This window comes from Lampris incognitus, chromosome 3, assembly GCF_029633865.1.
Source record: "Lampris incognitus isolate fLamInc1 chromosome 3, fLamInc1.hap2, whole genome shotgun sequence".
Taxonomy (NCBI): domain Eukaryota; kingdom Metazoa; phylum Chordata; class Actinopteri; order Lampriformes; family Lampridae; genus Lampris; species Lampris incognitus.
This window is the reverse complement of record NC_079213.1, coordinates 34,308,901-34,333,189: the sequence shown is the minus strand read 5'-3', so window position 1 is coordinate 34,333,189 and position 24,289 is coordinate 34,308,901. Positions and strand designations below refer to the sequence as shown.

Sequence of the window (24,289 nt, the reverse complement as noted above, 5' to 3'; positions counted from 1 at the left end):
GTGACTCCACATGTATGGGAGGAGGCGTGTGGTAGTCTGCAGCCCTCCCCGGATCAGCAGAGGAGGTGGAGCAGCGACCGGGACGGCTCGGAAGAGTGGGGTCGTTGGCCGGGTATAACTGGGGAGAAAAGGGGGGGATCCCCCCCCCCCAAAAAAATATATGTGTGTGTGTGTGTGTGCGCGCGCGCGCGCTCGTGCGTGTGTGTGTGTGTGTGTGTGACAGCATTCCTTGTCCTCCTGTGGACTCCCACTGTCACAGTCTGGTTTCCATCTGTCCTCTGCTTCCTTAAGAACCACGAGTTTGTGGACGAGAAGACGTACGAGGCCAGCTGTATGGAGGTGACCATGGTGAAGCCGGCCTCCCGCTCCTCCTCCATCTCCTCCTCCATGTCCCACGGTCTCTCCTCCTGCTGCTCACGGAGGAAGAGGAAGAGCTTCAACGTGCCCAATTCCAACATGTCCGGCGGCCGGCACGGCAGCGTGCAGGAGCTCAGCACCATCCAGATCAGGGAGAGACCCCAGTGCAACAGGTTGGCATGGAGGACCTGTTTTATGATTGGCCCTGCGCGTGACGTGTACTAACTAGAGTAACACGTTTTAAGATGCCGTTACTACACAAAGACGTGGACAAATGCAGCAGCCATGCAACAGATACCTAATACAGTATAGTGACTGGGGAACTTGGTTAACAAGGTAGAGAAGTTGGTTTTATGGCGTCCGGGTAGCGTGGCGGTCTATTCCGTTGCCTGACAACTTTGGTTCGCGAAGCAAACCCTAGTTATATGAACAACGACAAATGGCTGAGAGGGTTATTGCATTGTGACATCATCCACAATAGCTCGCTGGAAAAAAGAAAAACGATGGAGGTGCATTCCCCGTGCCAATCCCGGACAATATGACCCCCTGTGGTCATATGCCCTCCCACCGACCCCGTATTGGCACGCCCACCGGAAGCGCTATTCCTCTTTGTAAGTCGAACCATCTCCAACTAAATGAGCACCACACCTGTGGCCCGGGTAGGAGGAGAACGGCTCTATTCTCAGCCATTTTGTCGTTGTTCATATAACAATAGATTTGTAACTTTGGGTTCGCGAAGCGAACCCAAAGTTACAAATCACGTACTCCAAAATGGCTGAGAGGGTTATTGCATTGAACAACGACAGGATTCGTGCCTCCGTTCCCTAGCCGTCCAATGAACCCTTCAAACCCCTGGTGGGAAGGGGTACGCGTTCTGATGAGAGCATCCTAAGAGGCCTGCTCCAGAACAGCGTCGGCAACCGACCGCACCTTAACGTGCCGGTAATACTGCCGTAAGAAAGTGGTCTCACCACTCCAAACCGCCGCCTGGCGGATGACCTCCCAGTCGATACCTGACAACACAGCTATCGACGTAGCAGTCCCTCGGGTAGAATGCGCCTTCAGCTTAGGAGCTGTTTTACCCGCTTTGGTATACGCCTCCGTAATACCATCCACCAGCCAGTGTGCTAGCCTCTGGGTGGAAAGGGCATAACCTGGTTTGCTCACTCTGTAGGTCAACAGCAGCCTGTCAGACCTACGAATATCTGCTGTGCGCCGCATGTAAATGCGTAAAGCCCGTACAGGACACGAGAGGTGCAAGCGTTTCTCATCCCTAGCCACCGGTGACGGATGAAACGCGTGTATCACCACCGGGGCCCTACGCGTCAGGACAGACACAGTTTTGGGCACGAAGCTGGGGTCTGTAAAGAGCGTGACCATCAGATCACCAGAAAACACCATCCCCTTGATGGTGAGTGCAGTGAGCTCACAACCCCCTCGCTGCGGTGGTAAGTGCCAAGAGCACAGCCAGCTTAGCCGAGACATAACGCATGTCTGCCGTAGACATGGGTTCAAAGGGATCTTTCTCTAGTGCGCGCAGAACAAGGGAAGCATCCCAAGTTTCAGCTCTCGTAAGCTCCTTAGCTGAGAGCTTCTTAGCACCCAACAGGTACTGCGTCATGAGCGGGTGCGTGAAAACCGTGCTACCCTCGATCTTCCCCCGGAAGAACGTGAGAGCCGATACACAGACTTTGACCGAGGAGAAAGACCATAGTCTATCACTCCTACAGACCTCCACAAAAGTCAGTATAGGGCCAATCCCTACTGACAAAGGGTCCATGTCGCGTTCAGCGCAAAATTGGTCAAATCGATTCCAGTACCCCTGGTACCTGGAATACGTGGAGTCTTTACGCGCCGCTAAGATGACACGAATCAATTGCGCACTAAGTCCCATAGCTAAGAGCCTGGCTTTGTAAGCATCCACGCCGCTAATCGGGAGCCTCCTATCCAGGGGCCCTCCCGTAGCAGCCCTCCTGCTTGCGTGAGCGCGTCCGCCCACTCCGGGACGTCGAACCGCTCGCCTACTATCCAGGGCACTATTCGCGGAAACCACGGGGTGCTCGGTTCGTGCGGGGCCACGAGAACTAGCCGACCCCCTGTGCGCTCGAACTTGACCACCAGGTCTAGGAGGCACCTGCGCGGGGGGAATGCGTAAAGTATCTCCTCGGGCCATGGATCTAGTCCAAGCGCGTTGACCCCCAACGGCGCTAGGTCGGACGGGAGCGTCGAGTACCAACGAGGGCACTTGTAATTGAGTTTCGATGCGAACAGATCCACTTGAGCTACCCCGAACCTCTCCCAGATCATAGCCACTATGGCTGGGTTGAGGCTCCAATTGTCCGCATGCGGGCCGCCTCTCGAGAGGATGTCCGCTGCTTCGTTGTCCTTCCCAGGAACATGAAGCGCCCTGATTGATAGCGCGTTGCTGTTGACCCAAATCCAAATTTGCATGGCCAACTCTCTGCAACGCTTGGACTTCATACCGCCTTGGCGGTTGATGTAGGCCATGGCCGTCATGCTGTCTGTCATTATCAGCATGTGACGGCCTACGAGATCCTGAGCGAAATGCTGGGTAGCCAGCCAAATCGTCTCCGTCTCGCGCGCGTTGATGTGGACCTTCTCCCCGGACGGCCACACTCCTCGCGCTGTTTTGTAGCCAAGGATGGCCCCCCAACCCGAGAGGGACGCATCCGTATAAATCGTTACCTCGGGTCCCCTGGGGCCCATAGGGACCCCAGACATGTCCACGCAGGCTCTGTTCCAGTGGTCTAGGTCCTGCGCTACCACGCGCGGGACCAGGATAAGATGGTTGTTGTACCGGCGTTCGTTGCCGTATTTCAAGAAGTGAACTGCGAACCACAATTGCAGTCTCCTCATGAACAACAGACCTAAAGGAACAACTTGGTGAGCCGATGCCAGAAGGCCCAGCAGCCTCCTGATCATCCGATAAGTGACATATGTCCCCGGGACGAAATGTGCTAACGTGGTCCTGGTGGAATGCCATCTCTCTTGCGTAAGGGTTGCGCGCATGGATACCGTATCCAAACTCAGACCCAGATACGTTGCCTGGCACGAAGGCCATGGCGCGCTCTTCTTTATGTTGATAGTGAAACCCATGTACTCCATGAATTCCATCAACTCCTGAGTATGGAGTATTGCTTGTTCCGGCGACCGGGCCAACACCAACAGGTCGTCTAGGAACCATGCCAAGCGCATACCTTTGCGCATCAACACTCCGAGCGCTGCTTTCACACACCTTGTGAATGTCAGAGGAGAGAGGCGATATCCGAACGGGAGGCATGTGTACTGGTAACACTGACCCCGGTAACAGAACCGAAGATACTTTCTGTGTCTTTCCGCAATCGGACAATGATAGAAAGCATCTTTTAGGTCGACCGAAGTTAGCCAATCGGACTGTGTCACCATTGACAGCAGAACCGGTGTGCGTAGCATTTTGAAACTGACCTTCTCTACATACTTGTTGAAGGGTTTCAAATCTAGGATTGGGCGCATGCCCCCATCCTTCTTCGGGACCAGAAAGTAACGGCTGTAAAACCCGTCTTCTCTTTCTAGGGGAGGAACCACCGTGATTGCCCCTTTCGAGAGTAACTCTGTGAGTTCGTTGTCTAGGATTTGTGCTTCGGCCACCGACCCCGGTTCCGTATGCACTATTCCCAAGTACGGGGGTACAATACCGTTCTCGAAAAGGATTTGGTGTCCGTGAGCTATCTGATCCAAAACAGAAGCCGACGGGACCAATTCCTTCCACCTGTGTAACATGCGTGACAGAGGTCTCGTTGCCTCCTGTACCTTGCTGTTCAGGTAGCGCGCGTAAGTTGCGCGTAAAGGGTCTGGGGAAGCCCCGCCCGCCATGCCCTGCATCCATGGGGGGGCTTCGTCCTTGTAAAGGAGACCCAGATGGGGGAATTGGCGTTTTGAACCTTTCCAAATTGCCATTTGACCCATCAGAGAGACTAAACATTGTCGCATCATAGTCCCCTCCCAGGGGCGCATTTGCGCTCATGTCATTATTATCCAACATTTCCAGCAGGGATGTTATTACATTGTTATCAGCATCTTTACCTAAAGATTCAGACAGACAATCAGACTTGCGTTTCAAACCTTTTAATACGCAATCACCATCATCACCAACATAAAAACTTTTATTCACATTCACAACCTTTGGAATGGAACAAGTAGACTGTGCATCAGAAACCAAAATAAAAGGCGCAGTGTTTAGCCCTGCGCACGCTGTGTCCCTGAACAAGCGTCTATATCGCCGGAGACGGCTCTGGAATCAGTCTGTTGGTGTGGGTCGTAACATCCTGCCGAAACACGTCACTTGGCAGCTCCCTTCTTGGAAGTGTCTGTGCTGTCCGGCTTGGCCGCCTTGGCCGCTGGTTCTGTGGAAGACTGGGAGTTTGGACGTGAGCCCTGTCCACGCCCGCATCCCGCTTTACCACCTCTTTTTGGATAAGTCTCTCTCCATTTCTGCTTGCGCGCAGGCTTGTCCCCCTGCCCTTTGCCCACCGCGGGCTTAGGGGTAGGCGGGTTCTTCATCATCGGGAGAAGCTCCTTGTGCAAGGTTTCGCGCTCGGCCTGGGCGGCCTTGTATTTGCTGATAATGTCCGGGGTCGTTTCCAAACAGGCCCTGGTACCCTGCGCAGGAGTGGGCCATCCACTCCTTGCAGAATTCCTCTTTTACCCCGTCTGCGCGAAAGGGTGGAGGCAGCTGCGCTAGAACCGCACTCTAGAGCGATGGAATATAGCAGCGATCCCAGGGAGTCAGCTATGCGTTCCATTTCCAAGATGTACTCACAACCTGCTTCGCTGCGCACTACGTCACCGAACTCGGCCCCGTCGATACCTGCTGTAGCGATGGCGGCTTTGCTTTGCTCGACGTTTGATAGGCTGCAGAGCTTGCGCATGTACGCCGTTATCATTCCAGCCGTTGAGACGAGTCCAGCTGCGCGTGTACTGGCGTGCCATGCACCACACGCGTAACGATCCACCTGTTGGCCCCACTGCGAAGGGTGTTAGGGAGTATCGCGAGACCCCACCTTGTTGTTAGGGTTGAACGATAAAACGTCCCTCTCTGGTTGCGGAATTTTCCAGTCTTTGTAGTTCAGGTACCTAACCTGGACTGCTAAGACGTCAACCCCCTTCTGACTGAACTTTGAGGACGATTTAAGTAGCGGATCCGCCTCCGCCCGCTTAAACGCTCGTTCGATGTGAGGATAAGGTGGTAGAGTGGAGTCCCTGACCCTCTCTGCCATTCGTGGAAAATCGGCTACCACCGGATCTTGAGGATTGCCCGGCTCGGTAACGATGTCGGCAGACTTGACCGCTCGCGCGAACAGATCGCGGAAACTGGCGAGGAATGTTTCGGACCCACGTTGCATGGCGTCGCCATCTTTGTTTGGTTGAGACGAACTTGGCTGGTCGTCTTCCACGCCCTGATCGTCTACTTCCTCAGGCAGTGAATCCTCGGGTTCCGCACCCGCCGAATAACATGCCCCGGATTCACCAGGGAGAGGTAGGATCTCATTGGTCCAGTCCTCTCTAACTACCCCGGATGGTGGGATAGCCTCTGGCTCCGGAGGGATGCTAATGCTAGCCGCCGTCCCGTGACTGTAGCTAGGAAGCATCGGAGGGATGTTGCTAGCCTCCGCCCCATGGCTATAGCTAGGTAGCACCATGCTAGCCGCCTCGTTAGCAAGTGCGAAGGGATCTGCAAGTCCCCATCTTTGACGGTACAGGGCAGCCCACCTAGCCATTACGGTCTACATCCCTCAAGTAGCCCGTGTAGTGAACATGCGGGATATGGGAGACACAGTCCGGATGGGGGTCCCATTGGAGCGTCGCCGGTTTAACACACCCGCACCAAGCGTAGAATCCGGCCACATCGACCGGATTAACGAACATCTTGGCGATAAAAGGTAAGTTAACTATAAATTAGTATCTAATATACCAGTATATCACTAGATTACTTGCGTATTTGCAGGTTTACTCTTAGTCCCAGCGAGAGAGAAACAGCCATCGACCGATCTCATTTAGTTGGAGATGGAAAGAGGAATAGCGCTTCCGGTGGGCGTGCCAATACGGGGTCGGTGGGAGGACATATGACCACAGGGGGTCATATTGTCCGGGATTGGCACGGGGAATGCACCTCCATCGTTTTTCTTTTTTCCAGCGAGCTATTGTGGATGATGTCACAATGCAATAACCCTCTCAGCCATTTTGGAGTACTGGAAATGTAACACAGGGATCGCCGGTTCGAATCCCCGTGTTACCTCCGGCTTGGTCGAGCGTCCCTACAGACATAATTGGCAGTGTCTGCGGGTGGGAAGTCGGATGTGGTACGTGTCCTGGTTGCTGCACTAGCGCCTCCTCTGGTCAGTTAGGGCGCCTGTTCGGCGGGGGGGAATAGCGTGATCCTCCCACGTGCTACGTCCCCCTGGTGAAACTCCTCACTGTCAGGTGAGACGAAGCGGCTGGCGACTCCACATGAAGAGACATGTGGTAGTCTGCAGCCCCCCCCCCCCCCCGGATCGGCAGAGGGGGTGGAGCAGCGACCGGGACGGAAGAGGAAGAGGCTCTGTGCATAACTGTAGTCCACTGACTTCCGGTTTCTACTGCAGCGGTCATACCAGTTTCCTGTTTGTTGGCGCGTGCTATTGACAATGGCATATTTTTGGCGATGCCTGCAAGATTTACCATTAGTCACCTCCACACCGTTATGAGGGTGAGACTCCTCATCCTCCTCATCCTCCTCATCCTCCTCATCCTCATAACTTGATATTTACATCTTGAAACCTTTCCCCCGTCTGCTGGGAGGTGCAGGTGATAGTGTGTGGACAGTTGTGTGCGTGTGGTTGCCGTGTATCCATGGTAAATCTTGCAGGCGTCGCCAAAAATATGCCATTGTCAATAGCACGCGCCAACAAACAGGAAACTGGTATGACCGCTGCAGTAGAAACCGGAAGTCCGTGGACTACAGTCGTGCAAACCGTCTATTGGGGAGAAAAAGGGACACCCCCCCCACAAAAAAAAGAAAAACAAGTCGTTGTTTACTTGATGTTGTCTTTAAGAACAGCATTTCTAGACAACACAAGAACAGTTGAACACAAGAGATTATAAATCTAACTGGACATTTCTCAACCGGAAGTTTTAGTTCCGGCTCAAAGTCCTAAATGGTTCAAGTTAGCGCGAATCTTTTGGTCTGGACAATCTGTTCTGCTAAGTACTATCAGGACGAGGTTAAGTTTAGATCAAAATATATATATACTAGAAGAACCCCGCTACAATGTAGCGGTTTGGTTATCCACCCGTCTAAATCTCCCTCCTCTTCATCCTGCCAGCTAACCGCCTTCCCCCTGCCCCTAAACCCCCCCCCAATCCAACTCCCTCCCCCAACATGCTCAGAATCATCTGAAATGCCGAGAAAAGTGGTTTTTAGCCATTTTTAGAAAATGCATATTTTGCATAATTATGCATAATTATTATAATTATTTAATTTTCTGCTATTTTTCTGGTCCTCTCTGGAACAATACCTACCCACCCCAAAGTGCATCATAAGCGCATCAAAATCATAAGTGCATTTTTGCAAAAATGCATATTTTGCATATGTATGCATAATCATGCATAATTTTAATTTTCTGGGATTTTGCCCCTACTCTCTGGAACAATACCTACCACCTCCAAAAAGAATTAGGATCATAAGTGCTTTAGTTTTCGGTCCCGCTATCTACACTAACTAACACACACACACACACTAACACCACACACACACACATTCCGAAAATATATGAGTGATATACTATATATATATATATATATATATATATATATATATATATATATTCCCAGCAGTATTATTAAGATGGTTGTAGATATTTTAAGCGGTTTTCTAAGGTTAAGTGGTGCGTTGTAAGAGCTTAAAAGTTCCTCTTCACCGCTGCTCACGCAGAAGCGTGAGTAGAGCCGCTCATATGAGCAGGGGAAGTGAGCAGAGCCTTACACACACACACGCACACACGCACACACACACACGCACACGCACACACACGCACGCACACACACACACACACACACACACACACACACACACACACACACACACACACACACACACACACACACACAGACAGGCAGGCAGACGGGGCAGCAGCAGAAGTGCGTGTGACGCTCCATTCTCATGTTGAGTCAGCCGGTTGGAATCCGGGCTATGTCCAGCTGTGGTGGGGCTGTGTGAGGTCTCGCTGGTCTGGGAGCCCTCGCCTAAACATGGACAGCTGGAAAACCCACTTGGAGCTATGTAACAGTGATCACCACTTTCCATCTCTCTCTCTCTCTCTCTCTCTCTCTCTCTCTCTCTCTCTCTCTCTCTCTCTCTCGCTCTCTCTGTATCAGTAGTGCTCAGTGCTCCAACCCAGGTCCTTATTGTCCTTCGTCTGCAACATGTTTGACCTTCTTTGCTTCTTTGGCTTTCTAAATTTACTCGTCTTTCTGCACGTCGGTTTTGAGTGGCTGTCGCAGCTAGAAAAACGCTATAAAAATTCAACCTGATTGATTGATCGATTGATTGATTGGTTGATCGATCGATCGACAAAGACATCCTCACTCTGACACTAATCCATCCGTTTAAAGCTGGAATCCGGGATTTCCAGATGCGCCCCCTGTCGCAGTGAGAATGACAAACGGGGGGGGGGGGGGGTCCGTGGCGGTCTGTTCCGCTGCCTACCTTGTAAAGTCTACAAGTTAAGTTTACTTAAATTTAAAAAAAAATAGAAAACCGGTTACCTGGGGGAAATTAAAGTAGAGTAAATGAATTTAAAGTAAATGAACGTAATTGTGTCAAGTTGTGTGAACTCATTTCACAAAAAAATCATTTCACAGAACTTAACACAATTAAGTTCCTTTACTTACTTGTACCAACACGGAGATCGCCGGTTCGAGTCCCCGTGTTACCTCCGGCTTGGTCAGGCGTCCCTACAGACACAATTGGCCGTGTCTGCGCGTGAGACGCCGGATGTGGGTATGTGTCCTGGTCGCTGCACTACCGCCTCCTCTGGTCGGGGCGCCTGTTCGGGGGGGGGGGGGGCGGGGGGTAGCGTGATCCTCCCAAGCGCTACGTCCCCCTGGTGAAACTCCTCACTGTCAGGTGAAAAGAAGCGGCTGGTGATTCCACTTGTATGGGAGGCCGCATGTGGTAGTCTGCAGCCTTCCCCGGATCGGCAGACGGGGTTGAGCAGAGACCGGGAGGAGTGGGGTAATTGGCCAGGTACAATTGGAGCCCAAAGGGAAGGGGGGTCCCAAAAAAAATAAAAAAAATAAAAAACTACAATCAAGGCGCAGCAGCCATTGAGGTTGGTGTTCCATCAGCTCATAAGTCAGCAGCTCCACCTGTTCCGTCAAAGCTAACACAGTCAATATAGCACAGGTAATATAGCACCAGCAATATAACACAGGCAATATAACACAGGCAATATAACACCAGCAATATAACACAGGCAATATAACACAGGCAATATAACACCAGCAATATAACACAGGCAATATAACACAGGCAATACAGCACGGGCAATATAGCACGAACACTATAACAGCCAATATAGCACGGGCAATATAGCATGAACAATATAACAGCCAATACAGCACGGGCAATATAGCACGAACAATATAACAGCCAATACAGCACAGGCAATATAGCACGAACAGTATAACAGCCAATATAGCACGGGCAATATAGCACGGGAAATATAACACAAGCAATACAGCACAGGCAATATAGCACAAACAATATAACACAGGCAATACAGCACAGGCAATATAGCACGAACAATATAACACAGGTAATATAGCACAGGCAATATAGCACAGACAAATAACACAGGCAATATAACACGAGCAATATAGCACAGGCAATGTAGCCAGGGCAATATAGCACGGGCAATATAGCACGGGCAATATAGCACGGGCAATATAACACAAGCAATACAGCACAGGCAATATAGCACAAACAATATAACACAGGCAATATAGCACAGGAAATATAGCACGAACAATATAACAGCCAATATAGCACAGGCAATATAGAACGGGCAATATAACACAGGCAATATAACACGAGCAATACAGCACAGGCATTATAACACAGGCAATATAACATGAGCAATATAGCACAGGCAATATAGCACAGGCAATATAACATAGGTAATATAACAGGCAATATAGCACAGGCAATATAACACAGGCAATATAACATAGGTAATATAACAGGCAATATAGCACAGGCAATATAACATAGGTAATATAACAGGCAATATAGCACAGGCAATATAACAGGCAATATAGCACAGGCAATATAACACAGGTAATATAGCACAGGTAATATAACACAGGTAATATAGCACAGGTAATATAACACAGGTAATATAGCACAGGTAATATAGCACAGGCAGTATAACACAGGCAATATAACACGAGCAATATAACACAGGCAATATAGCACAGGCAATATAGCACAGGCAATATAGCACAGGTAATATAGCACAGATAATATAACACAGGTAATATAGCACAGGTAATATAGCACAGGTAATATAACACAGGTAATATAACACAGGTAATATAGCACAGGTAATATAACAGGTAATATAGCACAGGTAATATAACACAGGTAATATAGCACAGGTAATATAGCACAGCTAATATAACACAGGTAATATAACACAGCTAATATAACACAGGTAATATAGCACAGGTAATATAGCACAGGTAATATAACACAGGTAATATAGCACAGGTAATATAGCACAGGTAATATAACACAGGTAATATAGCACAGGTAATGGCAATATAGCACAGGTAATATAACACAGGTAATATAGCACAGGTAATATAACACAGGTAATATAACACAGGTAATATAATGTATTACAACATACTACATACTACACTGCTCTAAAGTAGTATGCAAGCCTCCTTATTCGACGTTGTATTCTAACAACGAAATATGTCTTCTACATGTAACCATCCTATTGTATAGCAGCAGTGGGCAGCTGCAACGCCCCGGCAACCAACTCCAGTTCTTCTTTCCATCGCCTTGCTCAGGGGCATAGGCAGGAGTATTAACCTTAAAATGCATTTATTTCTGATGGTGGCCGAAAACCCACGCAGACATGAGGAGAACATGCAAACTCCACACAGAAAGGACCTGGGATGGCCTGGGGTTCGAAACCCAGGACCTTCTTGCTGTGAGGCAACAGTGCTAATCACTGGGCCACCATGCTGCCCACCCAATATTGATTGATTGATAGATTGATTGATTCTTTACATGAAAAATAAGAAAAAAGATACAATATATGATTGAAAACACAATGTGAAGGAGAATTGCCTAAAAACCTACAAGGGGCTTGAAAAGTGACATTCTCCAGGCAGCATACTACAGGAAAAAATTACAGCAATGTGGTTTGCACAATTTGTGTGTATCTATCAATAATTCCAGACATAGCTAGAGACGGAGACACAGTTCAGCACAGCACCCGATAAAATGCTTCCCATAAACACCCATGTTACAGCAGTACAATGAATCAGTCAAAGTCATACACACACAGACACACACACAGACACACACACACACACACACACACACACACACACACACACACACACACACACACACACACACACACACACACACACACCAGTGATATATATAATAGCCTTTTACACTTATATGACAAAGGAGAATATTGGTTGGACCCAGCTTATACAGGCAGACCATATGGAAGATATTGGTTGGTTAGAAGTGACTTTGGGGCTCTTTTAAACTGCTGTGAAGCCAAATTAAGAAAACATAAAGGCAGATAATTCTATATTTTGGACCCTCGGTAGAATATACTAAACTGAGATTGGTAAGTACGGGAATGGGGGTGGGGGGTCTAAGGAGAGAAGAACTACGTGTGACGAATGTATGAAAATTATAATTGTATGCAAATATGTCATGGAAAAAAGGGGGTTCTTTTTAAGGAATTGTGAACAAATAAAACAATCTGGAGATGGTTCACTTGATCAACACTGAGGATACCTAATTAAAGTAATAGAGGCTGAGAGGAATGTCTTCGATATACACAATTTATTATTCTAAGTGCTCGTTTCTGCAGATGGTATATGGGCTCAAGTTTGGTCTGATGAGTACTAGCCCAAGCTAAATTACAGTGATTACTATACGGATAAATCACTGAATAGTATAACATAGTGGCTACCTCAGCGTTGATTAAGTGATGGATTCTGCCAACTATACCAATACTCTTGGCCATTTTCGTGATTATGGCCCTGATATGTGGTTTCCAAGATAAGGATTACACACAGAATGCCAATGAATCATGTAGAACACAGTAGTTATGGGGACATTAGACAAGGAGTTAAACATCCCTGATTTACGATCAAAAAAGATGTAGCTTGTTGTTTTATTTTTATTTTTATGTTAGGTGATAGTTTGTTGGACTTCAACCAAATAGACAGCTTATTAAGTTCTTCATTTAACACCTTAATTATAGCTTTGGAATCTTTATGTGAACGGAAGACACTTGTGTCATCTGCAAATAAAATTTTAGACAACTTGTCTGAAACATTGGGGAGGTCATTAATATATATATATATATATATATATATATATATATATATATATATATATATATATATATATATCGAAAATAACAAGGGCCCCAAAATTGAGCCTTGTGGTACACCACAGAGTATGAGAAGAAAGGGGGAATTGGTTCCACTGTAGGACACAAACTGCTGTCTATCTTTAAGGTAACTGGTGAACCAGAGCAGTGCATTGTTTCTAACTCTAAGATGTGAAAACTTCTGAAGAAGAATGTGGTGATTAAAAGAATACCTAAAGTGTTTTCCTTTCTATCTCTAGCTTTGTATTGATTAGATGTGTAAGTGCCATATATGGATATATTCTACAATATTGATTGTAGAATTGGTTGTTTGTCCAACAGAATCATCACCACATTGTCATTATGTTGCAGTTATTTTTCCGGTTTGGGTAGGAATGTATTTGCTGTGGCACCTGTGTTAATCCTACCTGATCAAAAATTTCAGCAGCCACATTCAGGGGCTGGAAAGTGTCTCCAACCGTGGGGAAAATGCCAGTTAGTATTATGTAGCCGAACACTATGGTCCAGATGGATCAAATAGCATCATTAATTATATGTATTAATGATGAAATATTCTGGATTTAAACTTTAAACAGACACCACACAAAGAGTGTTTGACTTATTCTAAACTTTATTCATCTCTCTCTCTCTCTCTCTCTCTCTCTCTCTCTCTCTCTCTCTCTCTCTCTCTCTCTCTCTCTCTCTCTCTCTCTCTCTCTCTCTCTCTCTCTCTCTCTCTCTCTCTCTGTTTCTTTGTTTCTCTGACTGCCTTTCTCTCATGTCAACTCTCCAGTCGTTCCAGTTTGAACGCTAAATTTGAGGAGACGGTCCCGCTGAACTGTGACCAGCGCTACATCACAGCTGCCGTCATCAGCATGCCCACCCCGCCGGTCACTACACCAGAGGGCGATGAGTCAGCCAGTTCGACCGACTACTCCCAGGCCAACATCGTCAGGGTGTCCGCCCTCTAGACCCCGGCACCCGCTCTCAGCCCCACTGAGCCAAGCTACCCAGTCGGAGAAGGGGAGGAGAGAGGACGGGGAGGTAGAACGAGAAAGAGAGAGACACCCGCCCTGTCCCAAAAAGACAGAATGGGTACAGGGCGCTGGGGAAGGGGGGGATTGGGGGCTTTTGGGTGAGGCAGCAGGTGGAGGAAATGAGGGGTTTGTCCACGTGGTTCGTGCGCTGGAATACGTGGAAATTCAAGGTGTAAAGTCTACCAAAACTCCGCCCTGGACTATTTTTCTTTTCTTTCTCTTTCCTTTTCATTTTTTCTTATTTTGCTCCGGAAGTGAAACTTCGAAGGCCAACGTTACTATTTTTTCAGGATTGCGTGTCCTTGAATTGGATCTCTTTAACATATGAGTGGAAAGGCCGAGGTAATGGTTGCACATTTGTTGATTTTTTAAACTGCAGCTGGTGACGTGATGTTAAAGGGGAACTGCTCTAAAAAAAAAAAAGAAGTATAAGTCGAAGGGGATCAACGGGACATTGGAAACAACATTAAAAGCAGAGTAAAGGGGTGCATGTACTGTATCTCGCGCGTGTTTGAGCGGTGGGTCGAGTGACGTGTGTATGGTTGGTGTGCATGTATATGCGTGTGTGCGTGTGTGCGTGTGTGTGTGTGTGTGTGTGTGTGTGTGTGTGTGTGTGTGTGTGTGTGTGTGTGTGTGTGTTATATGCGTGGACATCCCTCTGCATGCCAGTCTCTGTGTGGACGTGTGCATGACCCCTGCTGCTCTTGCTTTTGTATTTGTGATTTCATGAGTATTCGCCGGTCGGCATGAGCAATAATAATGGTCGGGTCTTAAATAAGTAGCCTGTGTGTTCTGTGTGTATATCAGTTTAGTATTTCCACCATTTTCTCTCAGAGCTCACTGCCTTTCCTTAAGTCAACAAGGTGCGCTCCCCCAGCCCCCCCGCACACATCTCTGCTCTTTGTTTGACAAATCGGAATGCCCGCTGGGGAAGTCCTGGATGCTATAGAGAAAAAAATTTAAAAAGAAAAAATAGATGTCTGCATAGACCTCTATGCAACAGAGTTGACATTTAACACAACTGTCTCGCTCATAGAAAAAGCAGACCCTCACTTTGACTGATCCAAAATGATTGAATGACCCCCTCTGATGATAATCAAGTTTTACACTTGTCAACATGTCCATGCGGTGTCAGGGTAACGTTACAGGGCATATCAGGAGCAAAACAAGCAGTCGGCACCATGGCTGAGCACATCTGCTATGAAACTGCGGCGTACAGACTCAAAAAACTGATTGACAGGTGGGGTTTCATACGTCACAACCTGAGGAACCAATCCCGTTAGTGGACGGGGCGAGGCTTACATATCATTACGTGCACCCGCTTCAGCGACGCGAGCCAGAGGAGAAGCGGTGTAGCTAGTTAACGTAGCTTTGCTAGCTTTGACTTTTACCACTTTCACAACGATGGCAGTTTGTTTTGAGTGCAAATTTACCAGAGGAGGAAGAGTGAACCTTCGTTTATTACCCAAGGATCTGGAAATCCGAGAGAAATGGGTGCAGTTTATTTGGAGAAGCCGAAATGTCCCAGCCAAACTTCCAGAGAAAACGAGGGTTTGCAGTAGACATTTTCGGGAGCACCGTTTTGTACATGTATCACCAAAACCGATGGGTTTTGCCACAGAACTCATATTCAGGCCTTATCTTGGGGACACGGTGCGAGCCGACGTGTTGGTCAACCCGTAAGTTTGTTTTTCTTCCTCTTTCACCAGAGATTCTCTATGGTGTTCAGACGGTTTCTTCCAAATGGGGCACCTGTTTAACTTGAGAAGGTAGATGACTTGTCAGAGCTGGCTAGCGGGACCAAGGTTTAGCTAACATTAGCAACACATCATTAGCTGTTTGATAGCATAGTCGAGTCGAAGGCTCGTGTTTTAACGTTGTAGAGAGCGATACATAAAACGCTCCAGTGGTTTCAGGGGCCAGCCGGGAACCACCGCAGGCGGGACGCGAACCCGGGTCTCCCGCACCACGGGCGACTACCTTAACCAGTCGACTAAAGGGTCCGACCCGTTAACCAACGGCTAGCGAGTCTAGTTATCTGTGGTCGTTACACTACATTACAATTCTGATACGTCATCCACTTGTACGTGACCCTGTCCAATTTGCTCTTCTTGTCGGTCGGAATTGACTTCAGGTTCGAACACGCATGGCCGAATTACTCCTATGTTGCTAGTTGCCATTGTGTAGCATAAAGTAGCAAGCAAAATGAGCAGAAGTTGCTGTGTTTGAGCAGACTCGACGGTGAACAGGCACTGCAGGTGAGGGGCGGGGAGATTTGAATTGAGGGCGGGGATCATTTGCATATTCATAGATTCTGGATTTTTCTAATGAGGAAGAAGGAGTAGACGTGATTTTCAGGATTTTCAACAAGATAATTTAACTTATTTTGCAGGAAAAAAACCACATCAGACAATTTATTATATCAAGCAGAGCATTTTATATGACTTAAAACTTGACCAGAGGGGGACTTTAAGCTTTTTGTTCTGTATGGTTTTTAGAGCGGCATTTTAAGAGGGGTGTGAGATTTCCAGCAGGACTCCATTTTATTGAGAACGGGTGTTCTTAAGTAGACGACAGCGGTAAACACAGATGTTTGAATCCATTCCGTTTTGATACCAATGTGACTTTTCATCTGCTGTGACCCAAACTGTACTCATGCTTCTGTAAATGGGGGGAGTTTGCTGTATGTTCACACTCTGCGCTTTGGAGTTCGTTGATGACGAGTTCTCTATCACGTCAGCTTCTACTACGTCATCACCACAACCGGGTCACGAGGGCAACAACGGGACAGTTACTCATCCGAAGGCTGTCGCGTGAAGCTCAGGCTTTCTTTGAATGTCCCTTTTTTTGCTGTTTCGCCATCAGAGCGCAGAACAATCGCCACAGCAATGCCGGCGAACTGCCAGAATCATTCCAGGTCATGACGCTAGCGCGTCCTGACGTCTTCTTTCTTTTAGGATCATTAAGAGTTGATGATGTCCCACATCGGATCTGCCGGCGCAGACCGAGTAAACAGTACCACAACGATGGATGGAGTTCCTAAAATAGGGAAATTTTGACGTTTGTTTGTTTGTTTGTTTGTTTGTTTTTTCTTTTCTTTTCTTTTTTTTAAGATGGATGCTAAAGGCCATCTGGAATCACCGATTTCCCGAGAGGATGCAAACGGCCAACCCCAACAGACCCATGTTATCCTCCTAGACCTGCCCACGCACCATCACTGCTTGACTATAATGTGACATATGCAATGCGATGTTTTCTCTCCTTTCTTCTGTTTTTGTAAAGATTGCCTATATGCTTTGTATTTATGGTAGAGGGGCTGCGGTAAACACACATTTTTTGGGGGGGAGGGGCATCATAACGTCGGTGGTTGCGTAATAACTGCATTTCGGTTGAAAAAAAAGAATAGAGTGATAATGATTAATTATTACAACTGTTGCTAGTGCACTCGTGCTGTAAATCTTTGGTGTAGTAATTCATCTCGGTTGAATTATGGTTTTTTTTTCCAGTCGTTTCCACAAAAGATTGTAGTATCCTTTTTTAATTAACATTCTAATCCACAGCATTTAATGATATTTTTCTAAAAAAAAAAACAACTACCATTAGAAAATGCATGCGTTTGCTGGAGACTTGGGGTTTGATGTTTGCACCAGAAAAGTCGTCATTTCTGTCTGTTTCTTTGTTGTTGAAAAAAATATATATTTTAGGGACTGGGTGGAAGAGATGAGGATTATTATAAACACGGCTTTATGTACATTGAAGAAATTCAGCAGGGGGTTAAGATAATTATTACTTTTTGATTTGTTACAGCTTGTGTTATTAACAAAATACTGTTTATGAATTATTGGGAATAATATTAAAAAAGACAAGTGAATGGTTTAGTCTGGTGCAGTGTCTGAGTAAATAGAATAAATCATTGTCCTATTGAAACACTCGCTCGGTGTGAATGTTCTCTGTTGCGCATCACGTATGTGACAGAACTGATGAGAGGCTGCCAGAAATGTCCAATCTCCTGCAAGCTACAAGTCCGCCAACCCGTACGACCACACACACTACATGTACAAAAGTATTGGGACACCTGGCCATTACACCTACAGGAGCTTTTATGACATCCCATTCTAAATCCATAGGCATTAACATGGAGTTGGTCCCCCCTTTGCAGCTATAACAGCTTCCACTCTTCTGGGAAGGCTTTCCACAAGATTTTGGAGTGTGTCTGTGGGAATTTCTGCCCATTCATCCAGAAGAGCATTTGTGAGGTCAGGTACTGGATGTCGGACAAGAAGACCTGGCTCGCAATCTCAGTTCTAGTTCATCCCAAAGGTGTTCGATGGGGTTGAGGTCAGGGCTCTGTGCGGGCCAATCAAGTTCTTTCACAACAAACTCACCCAACCATGTCTTAATGGACCTTGCTTTGTCCACTGGGGCACAGTCATGCTGGAACAGAACAGGGCCCTCCCCCAAACTGTTCCCACAAAGTTGGAAACATAGAATTGTCTAAAATGTCTTGGTATGCTGAAGCATTAAGAGTTCCCGTCACTGGAACTAAGGCGCCTAGCCCAGACCCTGAAAAACAACCCCATCCCGTTATCCCTCATCCACCAAACTTTACAGTTGGCACCATGCAGTCAGGCAGGTAACGTTTTCCTGGCATCTGCCAAACCCAGACTTGTCCATCAGACTGCCAGACAGAGAAGCGTGATTCGTCACGCCACAGAACATGTTTCCACTGCTCCAGAGTCCAGTGGCAGCGTGCTTTACACCACTCCATACGACGCTTGGCATTGCGCTTGGTGATGTAAGGCTTGCATGCAACTGCTCGGCCATGGAAATCCATTCCATGAAGCTCTCGACGCACAGTTTTTGTGCTGCTGTTAATGTCAGAGGAAGTTTGGAACTCTGCAGTTATTGAGTCAACAGAACGTTGGCAACTTTTATGCACTATGTGCCTCAGCACTCGTTGACCCTGCTGTGTGACTTTACGTGGTCTGCCACTTGTGGCTGAGTTGCTGTTGTTCCTAAACACTTCCACCTTTCAATAATACCACTTACAGTTGACCGTGGAATATATAGCAGGGAAGACGAACTGACATATTGCAAAGGTGGCATCCTATGACAGTACCACGCTTGAATTCACTGAGCTCTTCAGAACGACCCATTCTTTCACAAATGTTTGTAAATGCAGACTGCATGACTAGCTGCTGTTTTTTATACGCCTGTGGCAATGGATCTGAATGAAACACTTGAATTTCATGACTACGAGGTGTGTCCCAATAATTTTGTACATATAGTGTAGGTCGTATACCCTCAAATACGACCCACAGGAGCGTTTCCTAAGTTAGTGCCGCTATCGGCGGCAGGAGATGTGCCACAGATACTTTTCGCCTCTATGCATTGTGGGTTTTTATCTACTTGTTGACATCCTTTTTACAACGCCTCATAAACAGGCTAATAAAGGTAAGTCGTCAGTAAATAGTGATTAAAAAAACACAATGTTAGAACAATAGAATATGTAATCAGTGCGTTTTTGTGTTGTTTCGCCGTCTAGTGTAGTAACTAAGATTGCTATTGGCAGAACGACCGCTAGAGGTCGCTTATGTTTAAAACGTAACTATAGTAGGTCGTAATTAGCTGCTTGTACAAATGACCTATGGGGTCGCTTTTTGATGGAGGACAGTCTCCCAGCAAGAATTACAACACTGGAGCAGAGGGAGAATTGGTGAGAGGTAGTCCGTGTGGTAACTTTCAGCTTGATGGAAAAACATCCTCTCCCCAGCAGTGTACTTGTATTTACCCTCACTCCTCAAGGGTAAAGTGGTACACACACACACACACACACACACACACACACACACACACACACACACACACACACACACACACACACACACACACACACACACACACACACACCTCCCATGACTTTACAGCCCTCGACTCTCAATTTAACACCTGAGGCTGAAAGAGAATAGGGTGAGACAGGTCTTAGTACTGTAGCAAATTCAGGGGGCGGCCGGGAACCGACGCAGCCGGGACGCGAATCCGGGTGCTGACCAGTCAACTATAGCCAACCGGCTTACGAGTCTACTCATCATGATCGTATACGCTATCCCACTTCTTCGGGAAGTGCGTCCCTGCGCTTCATACCAGCTCCCTCACTCCTCCGGGCGCACGCGCTTCCGATGGCCTCGCGGTCTCACCATCCCACTTCTGACACCAATGTAGCAACCAGGGATGCAAACCAGGGTCTCCAGCACCATGGACGACTACGTTAACCAGTCGACTAAAGGGTCCGGCCCGTTAGCAAAGGGTTAGTGAGTCTACACATCGGTGGTCGCTACACTACCCCCTTCCTTCAGGAAGCGCGCCTCTGGGTGCACGCACTTCCGATGGGCTCACAGTCTCACCATCCCATTTCTGACACCAATGTATGGAATGCAGGGGGCAGCCGGGAAACGCCCCGGCAGGGTTGCGAACCCGGGTCGCCCACACCACGGGCGACTGCACCAACAAGTCAACTAAAGGGTCCGACCAATTAGCCAACCGGCTAGCGAGTGTACTCATTCATGATTGTTACAGTACCACGAGCCTTCCACAAAGGACTCTCGTTCACTCTTGGAAGCCTCTCAGCACTGCCAAAGCTGAGGCACCTTTCTGGGTCCATCTAGTCTGACGTTTATAGCGTAAAGCACCTGTAGTAACCAGAAAGCTCCATGAACCAACTATCACCTTTTATTTTTTCGATTTGGAACTTAATCCCTGGCTACCACCTTATACCTATGTGTCCATAGTCTATGTGGTAGGGCAGATATGGATCCTACCTGCAGTCAGTTGTGCTCTTTCTGTTTGCCTGCAAGCAAACCTTACTTAAGGACTCCACTACAGTTCCCAGGTGTTGCATGCTGCTGGTTATATATTGTGGTAGTGGGGTGTGGTTTAGCCTCGGCTGCAAGCGGAGAGAGGGAGTGAGGCTCGCAGGAGGGCAGATGCAATAGGAAGGCTGAATAGTGATAAGCTTCAGGTGTGCACACCCAGCTACACACACACCCATACCTCTACCCAGCAACACATAACCCCTACACCTCGCCCCTGTACTAACCCCTTCCCCTTCCTTATTTCACAGGACCCTGCTTCAGCCTCTGCCTTCCAGGACCCACAGGGGGCACCTTGAATCCCGGGCCATGGGTGTTGGCGGTGTGTGAAGCCAGGCCACTGGCAGAGGGATTGCTTGTTAATGGAGATGGGACAAGTGGTCCGGGTTCTTGGTTCGTCAGCCCCCTCGCCCGGTCCTATATCAGGATCCTATATCAGGGTCCTATATCAGGATTTAGTGGATACAGACTTCATGCGGACGCTGATCCATCAAAGCCTGGTTAGGCCCGGGGCATTGGTTGAGACGTCGTGGGTGGAAATTCGGTGTGTGCATGGGGATAGACACACGTATCCGGTGGTGACCATTGAAATAAGATATCTGGGGTGGGGGGGGCATAAAGCGAAGGCCGCCATTAGTTCCTGCCTGTTGTGGCCCCTTTTATTGGGCTCAGTTTGCCCGGGGTTCGATAGAGTGGTTAGGGAGACGCCTGGTGTGACTGGTGTGCAGCAAAGTGGTGACGCGAGCACATCCGAGTCAGGCAAGCGGGAGTCTACAGTGGTCCACCCAGTGGAGGAGATCTCCATTGAGCAGACTCGGGATGACACACCGCGCTTTGCCTTTGACTCTGTAATGACCATCGATGGTCAACAGGTGCACCCAAACGCCACGCAAACTCATACCTATTTTTCACTCATTATAGACCGGATGGGGGCGGCACGGTGGCGCATTGGCCTCACAGCAAGAAGGTCCTGGGTTCGAACCCCGGGGTTGCCCAACCGTGGGATTCGTACCGGGTCGTCCTCTGTGTGGAGTTTGCATGTTCTCCCCGTGTCTGCGTGGGTTTCCTCCGGGTGCTCCGGTTTCCTCCCACAGTCCAAAAACATGTAGGTCAGGTGACTCGGCCGTACTAAATTGTCCTTAGGTGTGAATGTGTCGGCCCTGTGATGGACTGGCGGTCTGTCCAGGGTGTCTCCCCGCCTGCCGCCCAATGACTGCTGGGATAGGCACCGGCTTCCCCCCGACCCGAATTCGGATAAGCGGCTTGGGTAATGGGTAATGGGTATAGACCGGATGGGTCACAACACTCAAACCAGGTTCGAAAACATTCAGTTGTTAGTACCACAAAGCCCCTGGGAACTGATGTCCCAGGCAGCCCATCACAACCTCATGGCAGGTCACCTCGGTTATAACGACAGCCCAATTCCACTGGCCGGGGATTCACGGCGGTGTGCGTCTCGCCGCGAATGTCAACTGATACACCTACCGGCCACTCCAAAAGTGCCATTGCGCTCGTTACCATTAATTTAGGTCCCGTTTGAACATATTGGCATGAACCTCACCGGGACATTAGACCGGAGCGCATGGTGTTACCGCTTTGTGTTAATCATAGCGGATTACACAATGCGCTAGCCCGAATCCGAGCCATTGCGCAACATTTCGCCTACATTGTGCAGCCACTGTTTCATGTAATCTCCTGCATCGGAATCCCCAAAGAGATTCTGACAGCAGGGCACGTCGTTTATATCAAGTACACTATGCTAACTACAAGAATCTGAACATAAAGGCCCTGGAAAACTCACGTTCTTTGACTTTTTCAGTGCCTTCAGCACCATCCGGACAGCTCTACTGGGTGAGAAGCTGACAGCAATGCAGGTAGATGCCCCCCTTGTGTCCTGGATTGTTGACTACCTTACTGGTAGACCACAGTATGTGCGCTTGCAACACTGTGTGTCACACAGAGTGATCAGCAACACTGGGGCTCCGCAGGGGACAGTCGTGTCTCCCTTCCGTTTCACCCTCTACACCACGGACTTCAACTACCACACAGAGTCCTGCCATCTTCAGAAGTTCTCTGATGACTCTGCTATAGTCGGATGCATCAGTAATGGTGAGGAGGCTGAGTACAGGGCTGTGGTGGGAAACTCTGTCACATGGTGTGAGCAGAACCACCTGCAGCTCAATGTGACTAAGACAAAGAAGCTGGTTGTTGATCTAAGGAGGGAAGTAACACCAGTGACCCCCTGTCTCCATCCAGGGGGTCAGTGTGGACACTGTGGAATACTACAAGTGCCTGGGGGTGTATATAGACAATAAACTGGACTTGGCTAAGAACACTGATTCCCTCTACAAGAAGGGACAGAGCCGTCTCTACTTTTTGAGGAGGCTGAGGTCCTTCAACATCTGCCAGACAATTCTAGGGATGTGGTATGAGTCTGTGGTGGCAGTGCTCTCCTGTTTGCTGTTGTGTGCTGGGGCAGCAGGTCGAGGGTGGAGGATGCAACAGGCTCAATAAACTGATCCGAAGAGCCGGTGACGTTGTGAGGGTGGAACTGGATTCTCTGGCGGCGGTTTCTGAGAGGAGGACGCTGTTGAAGTTACGTGCCATCATGGACAATGTCTCCCACCCACTCCATGACATGCTGGTTGGGCACAGGAGTACTTGTAGTGATAGACTCATTCTGCTGAAAAGCACCACAGAGCGCCACAGGAGGTCATTCCTGCCTGTGGCCATCAGGCTTTACACCTCCTCCCTCAGACTCAGACCGTCAGACACTCGGAGTTAATGGTCACTGGACTGGCCCTGTCGGGTTTTGGCTGTGCTGCTTGTTTGTGCTGCGGTAGTGCAGTATAGATAGGGTGTTATGTGCACCATGCTTGTTGATATATTTTGTTGTTATTTCTATTTCTTGTTTTATCTTTATTTCTATTTGTTTCTGTTTCTATTTTCTTATCTTGTATCTTGTTAGTTTTTAGTTATTAGAGCGTGAGTGTCTGTAATAGAACCCAAATTCCCCTCGGGGATGAATAAAGTATTCTGATTGTGATTCTGACTGATGCAGTCGATCCGCACACGGGCCGTCCAGGTGACGTAGCGGTCTATTCCGTTGCCTACCAACACGGGGCTCGCCGGTTCGAATCCACGTGTTACCTCCGGCTTAGTCAGGCGTCCCTGCAGACACAATTTGCCGTGTCTACGGATGGGAAGCCGGATGTGGGTATGATTCCTGGTCGCTGCACTAGCGCCTCCTCTGGCCCCTGTTCAGGGGGTAGGGGGAAATGAGGGAGGGGGTGTAGCGTGATCCTCTCACACGCTACGTGCCCCTGGCGAAACTCCTCACTGTCAGGTGAAA

The 24,289-nt window shown here is 48.2% G+C and overlaps 1 protein-coding gene across 1 annotated transcript in view; it reads left to right on the top strand.

Annotated features, from left to right (window-relative positions):
• kcnd2 (potassium voltage-gated channel, Shal-related subfamily, member 2) overlaps nucleotides 1–14,002 on the top strand; it is a 194,201-nt gene extending 180,199 nt beyond the window's left edge. The window contains 2 exon segments of the mRNA XM_056277683.1: nucleotides 292–530; nucleotides 13,825–14,002. Coding sequence (XP_056133658.1) covers nucleotides 292–530; nucleotides 13,825–14,002 — 417 coding nt within the window.
• The last annotated feature ends 10,287 nt before the right edge of the window (nucleotides 14,003–24,289 follow it).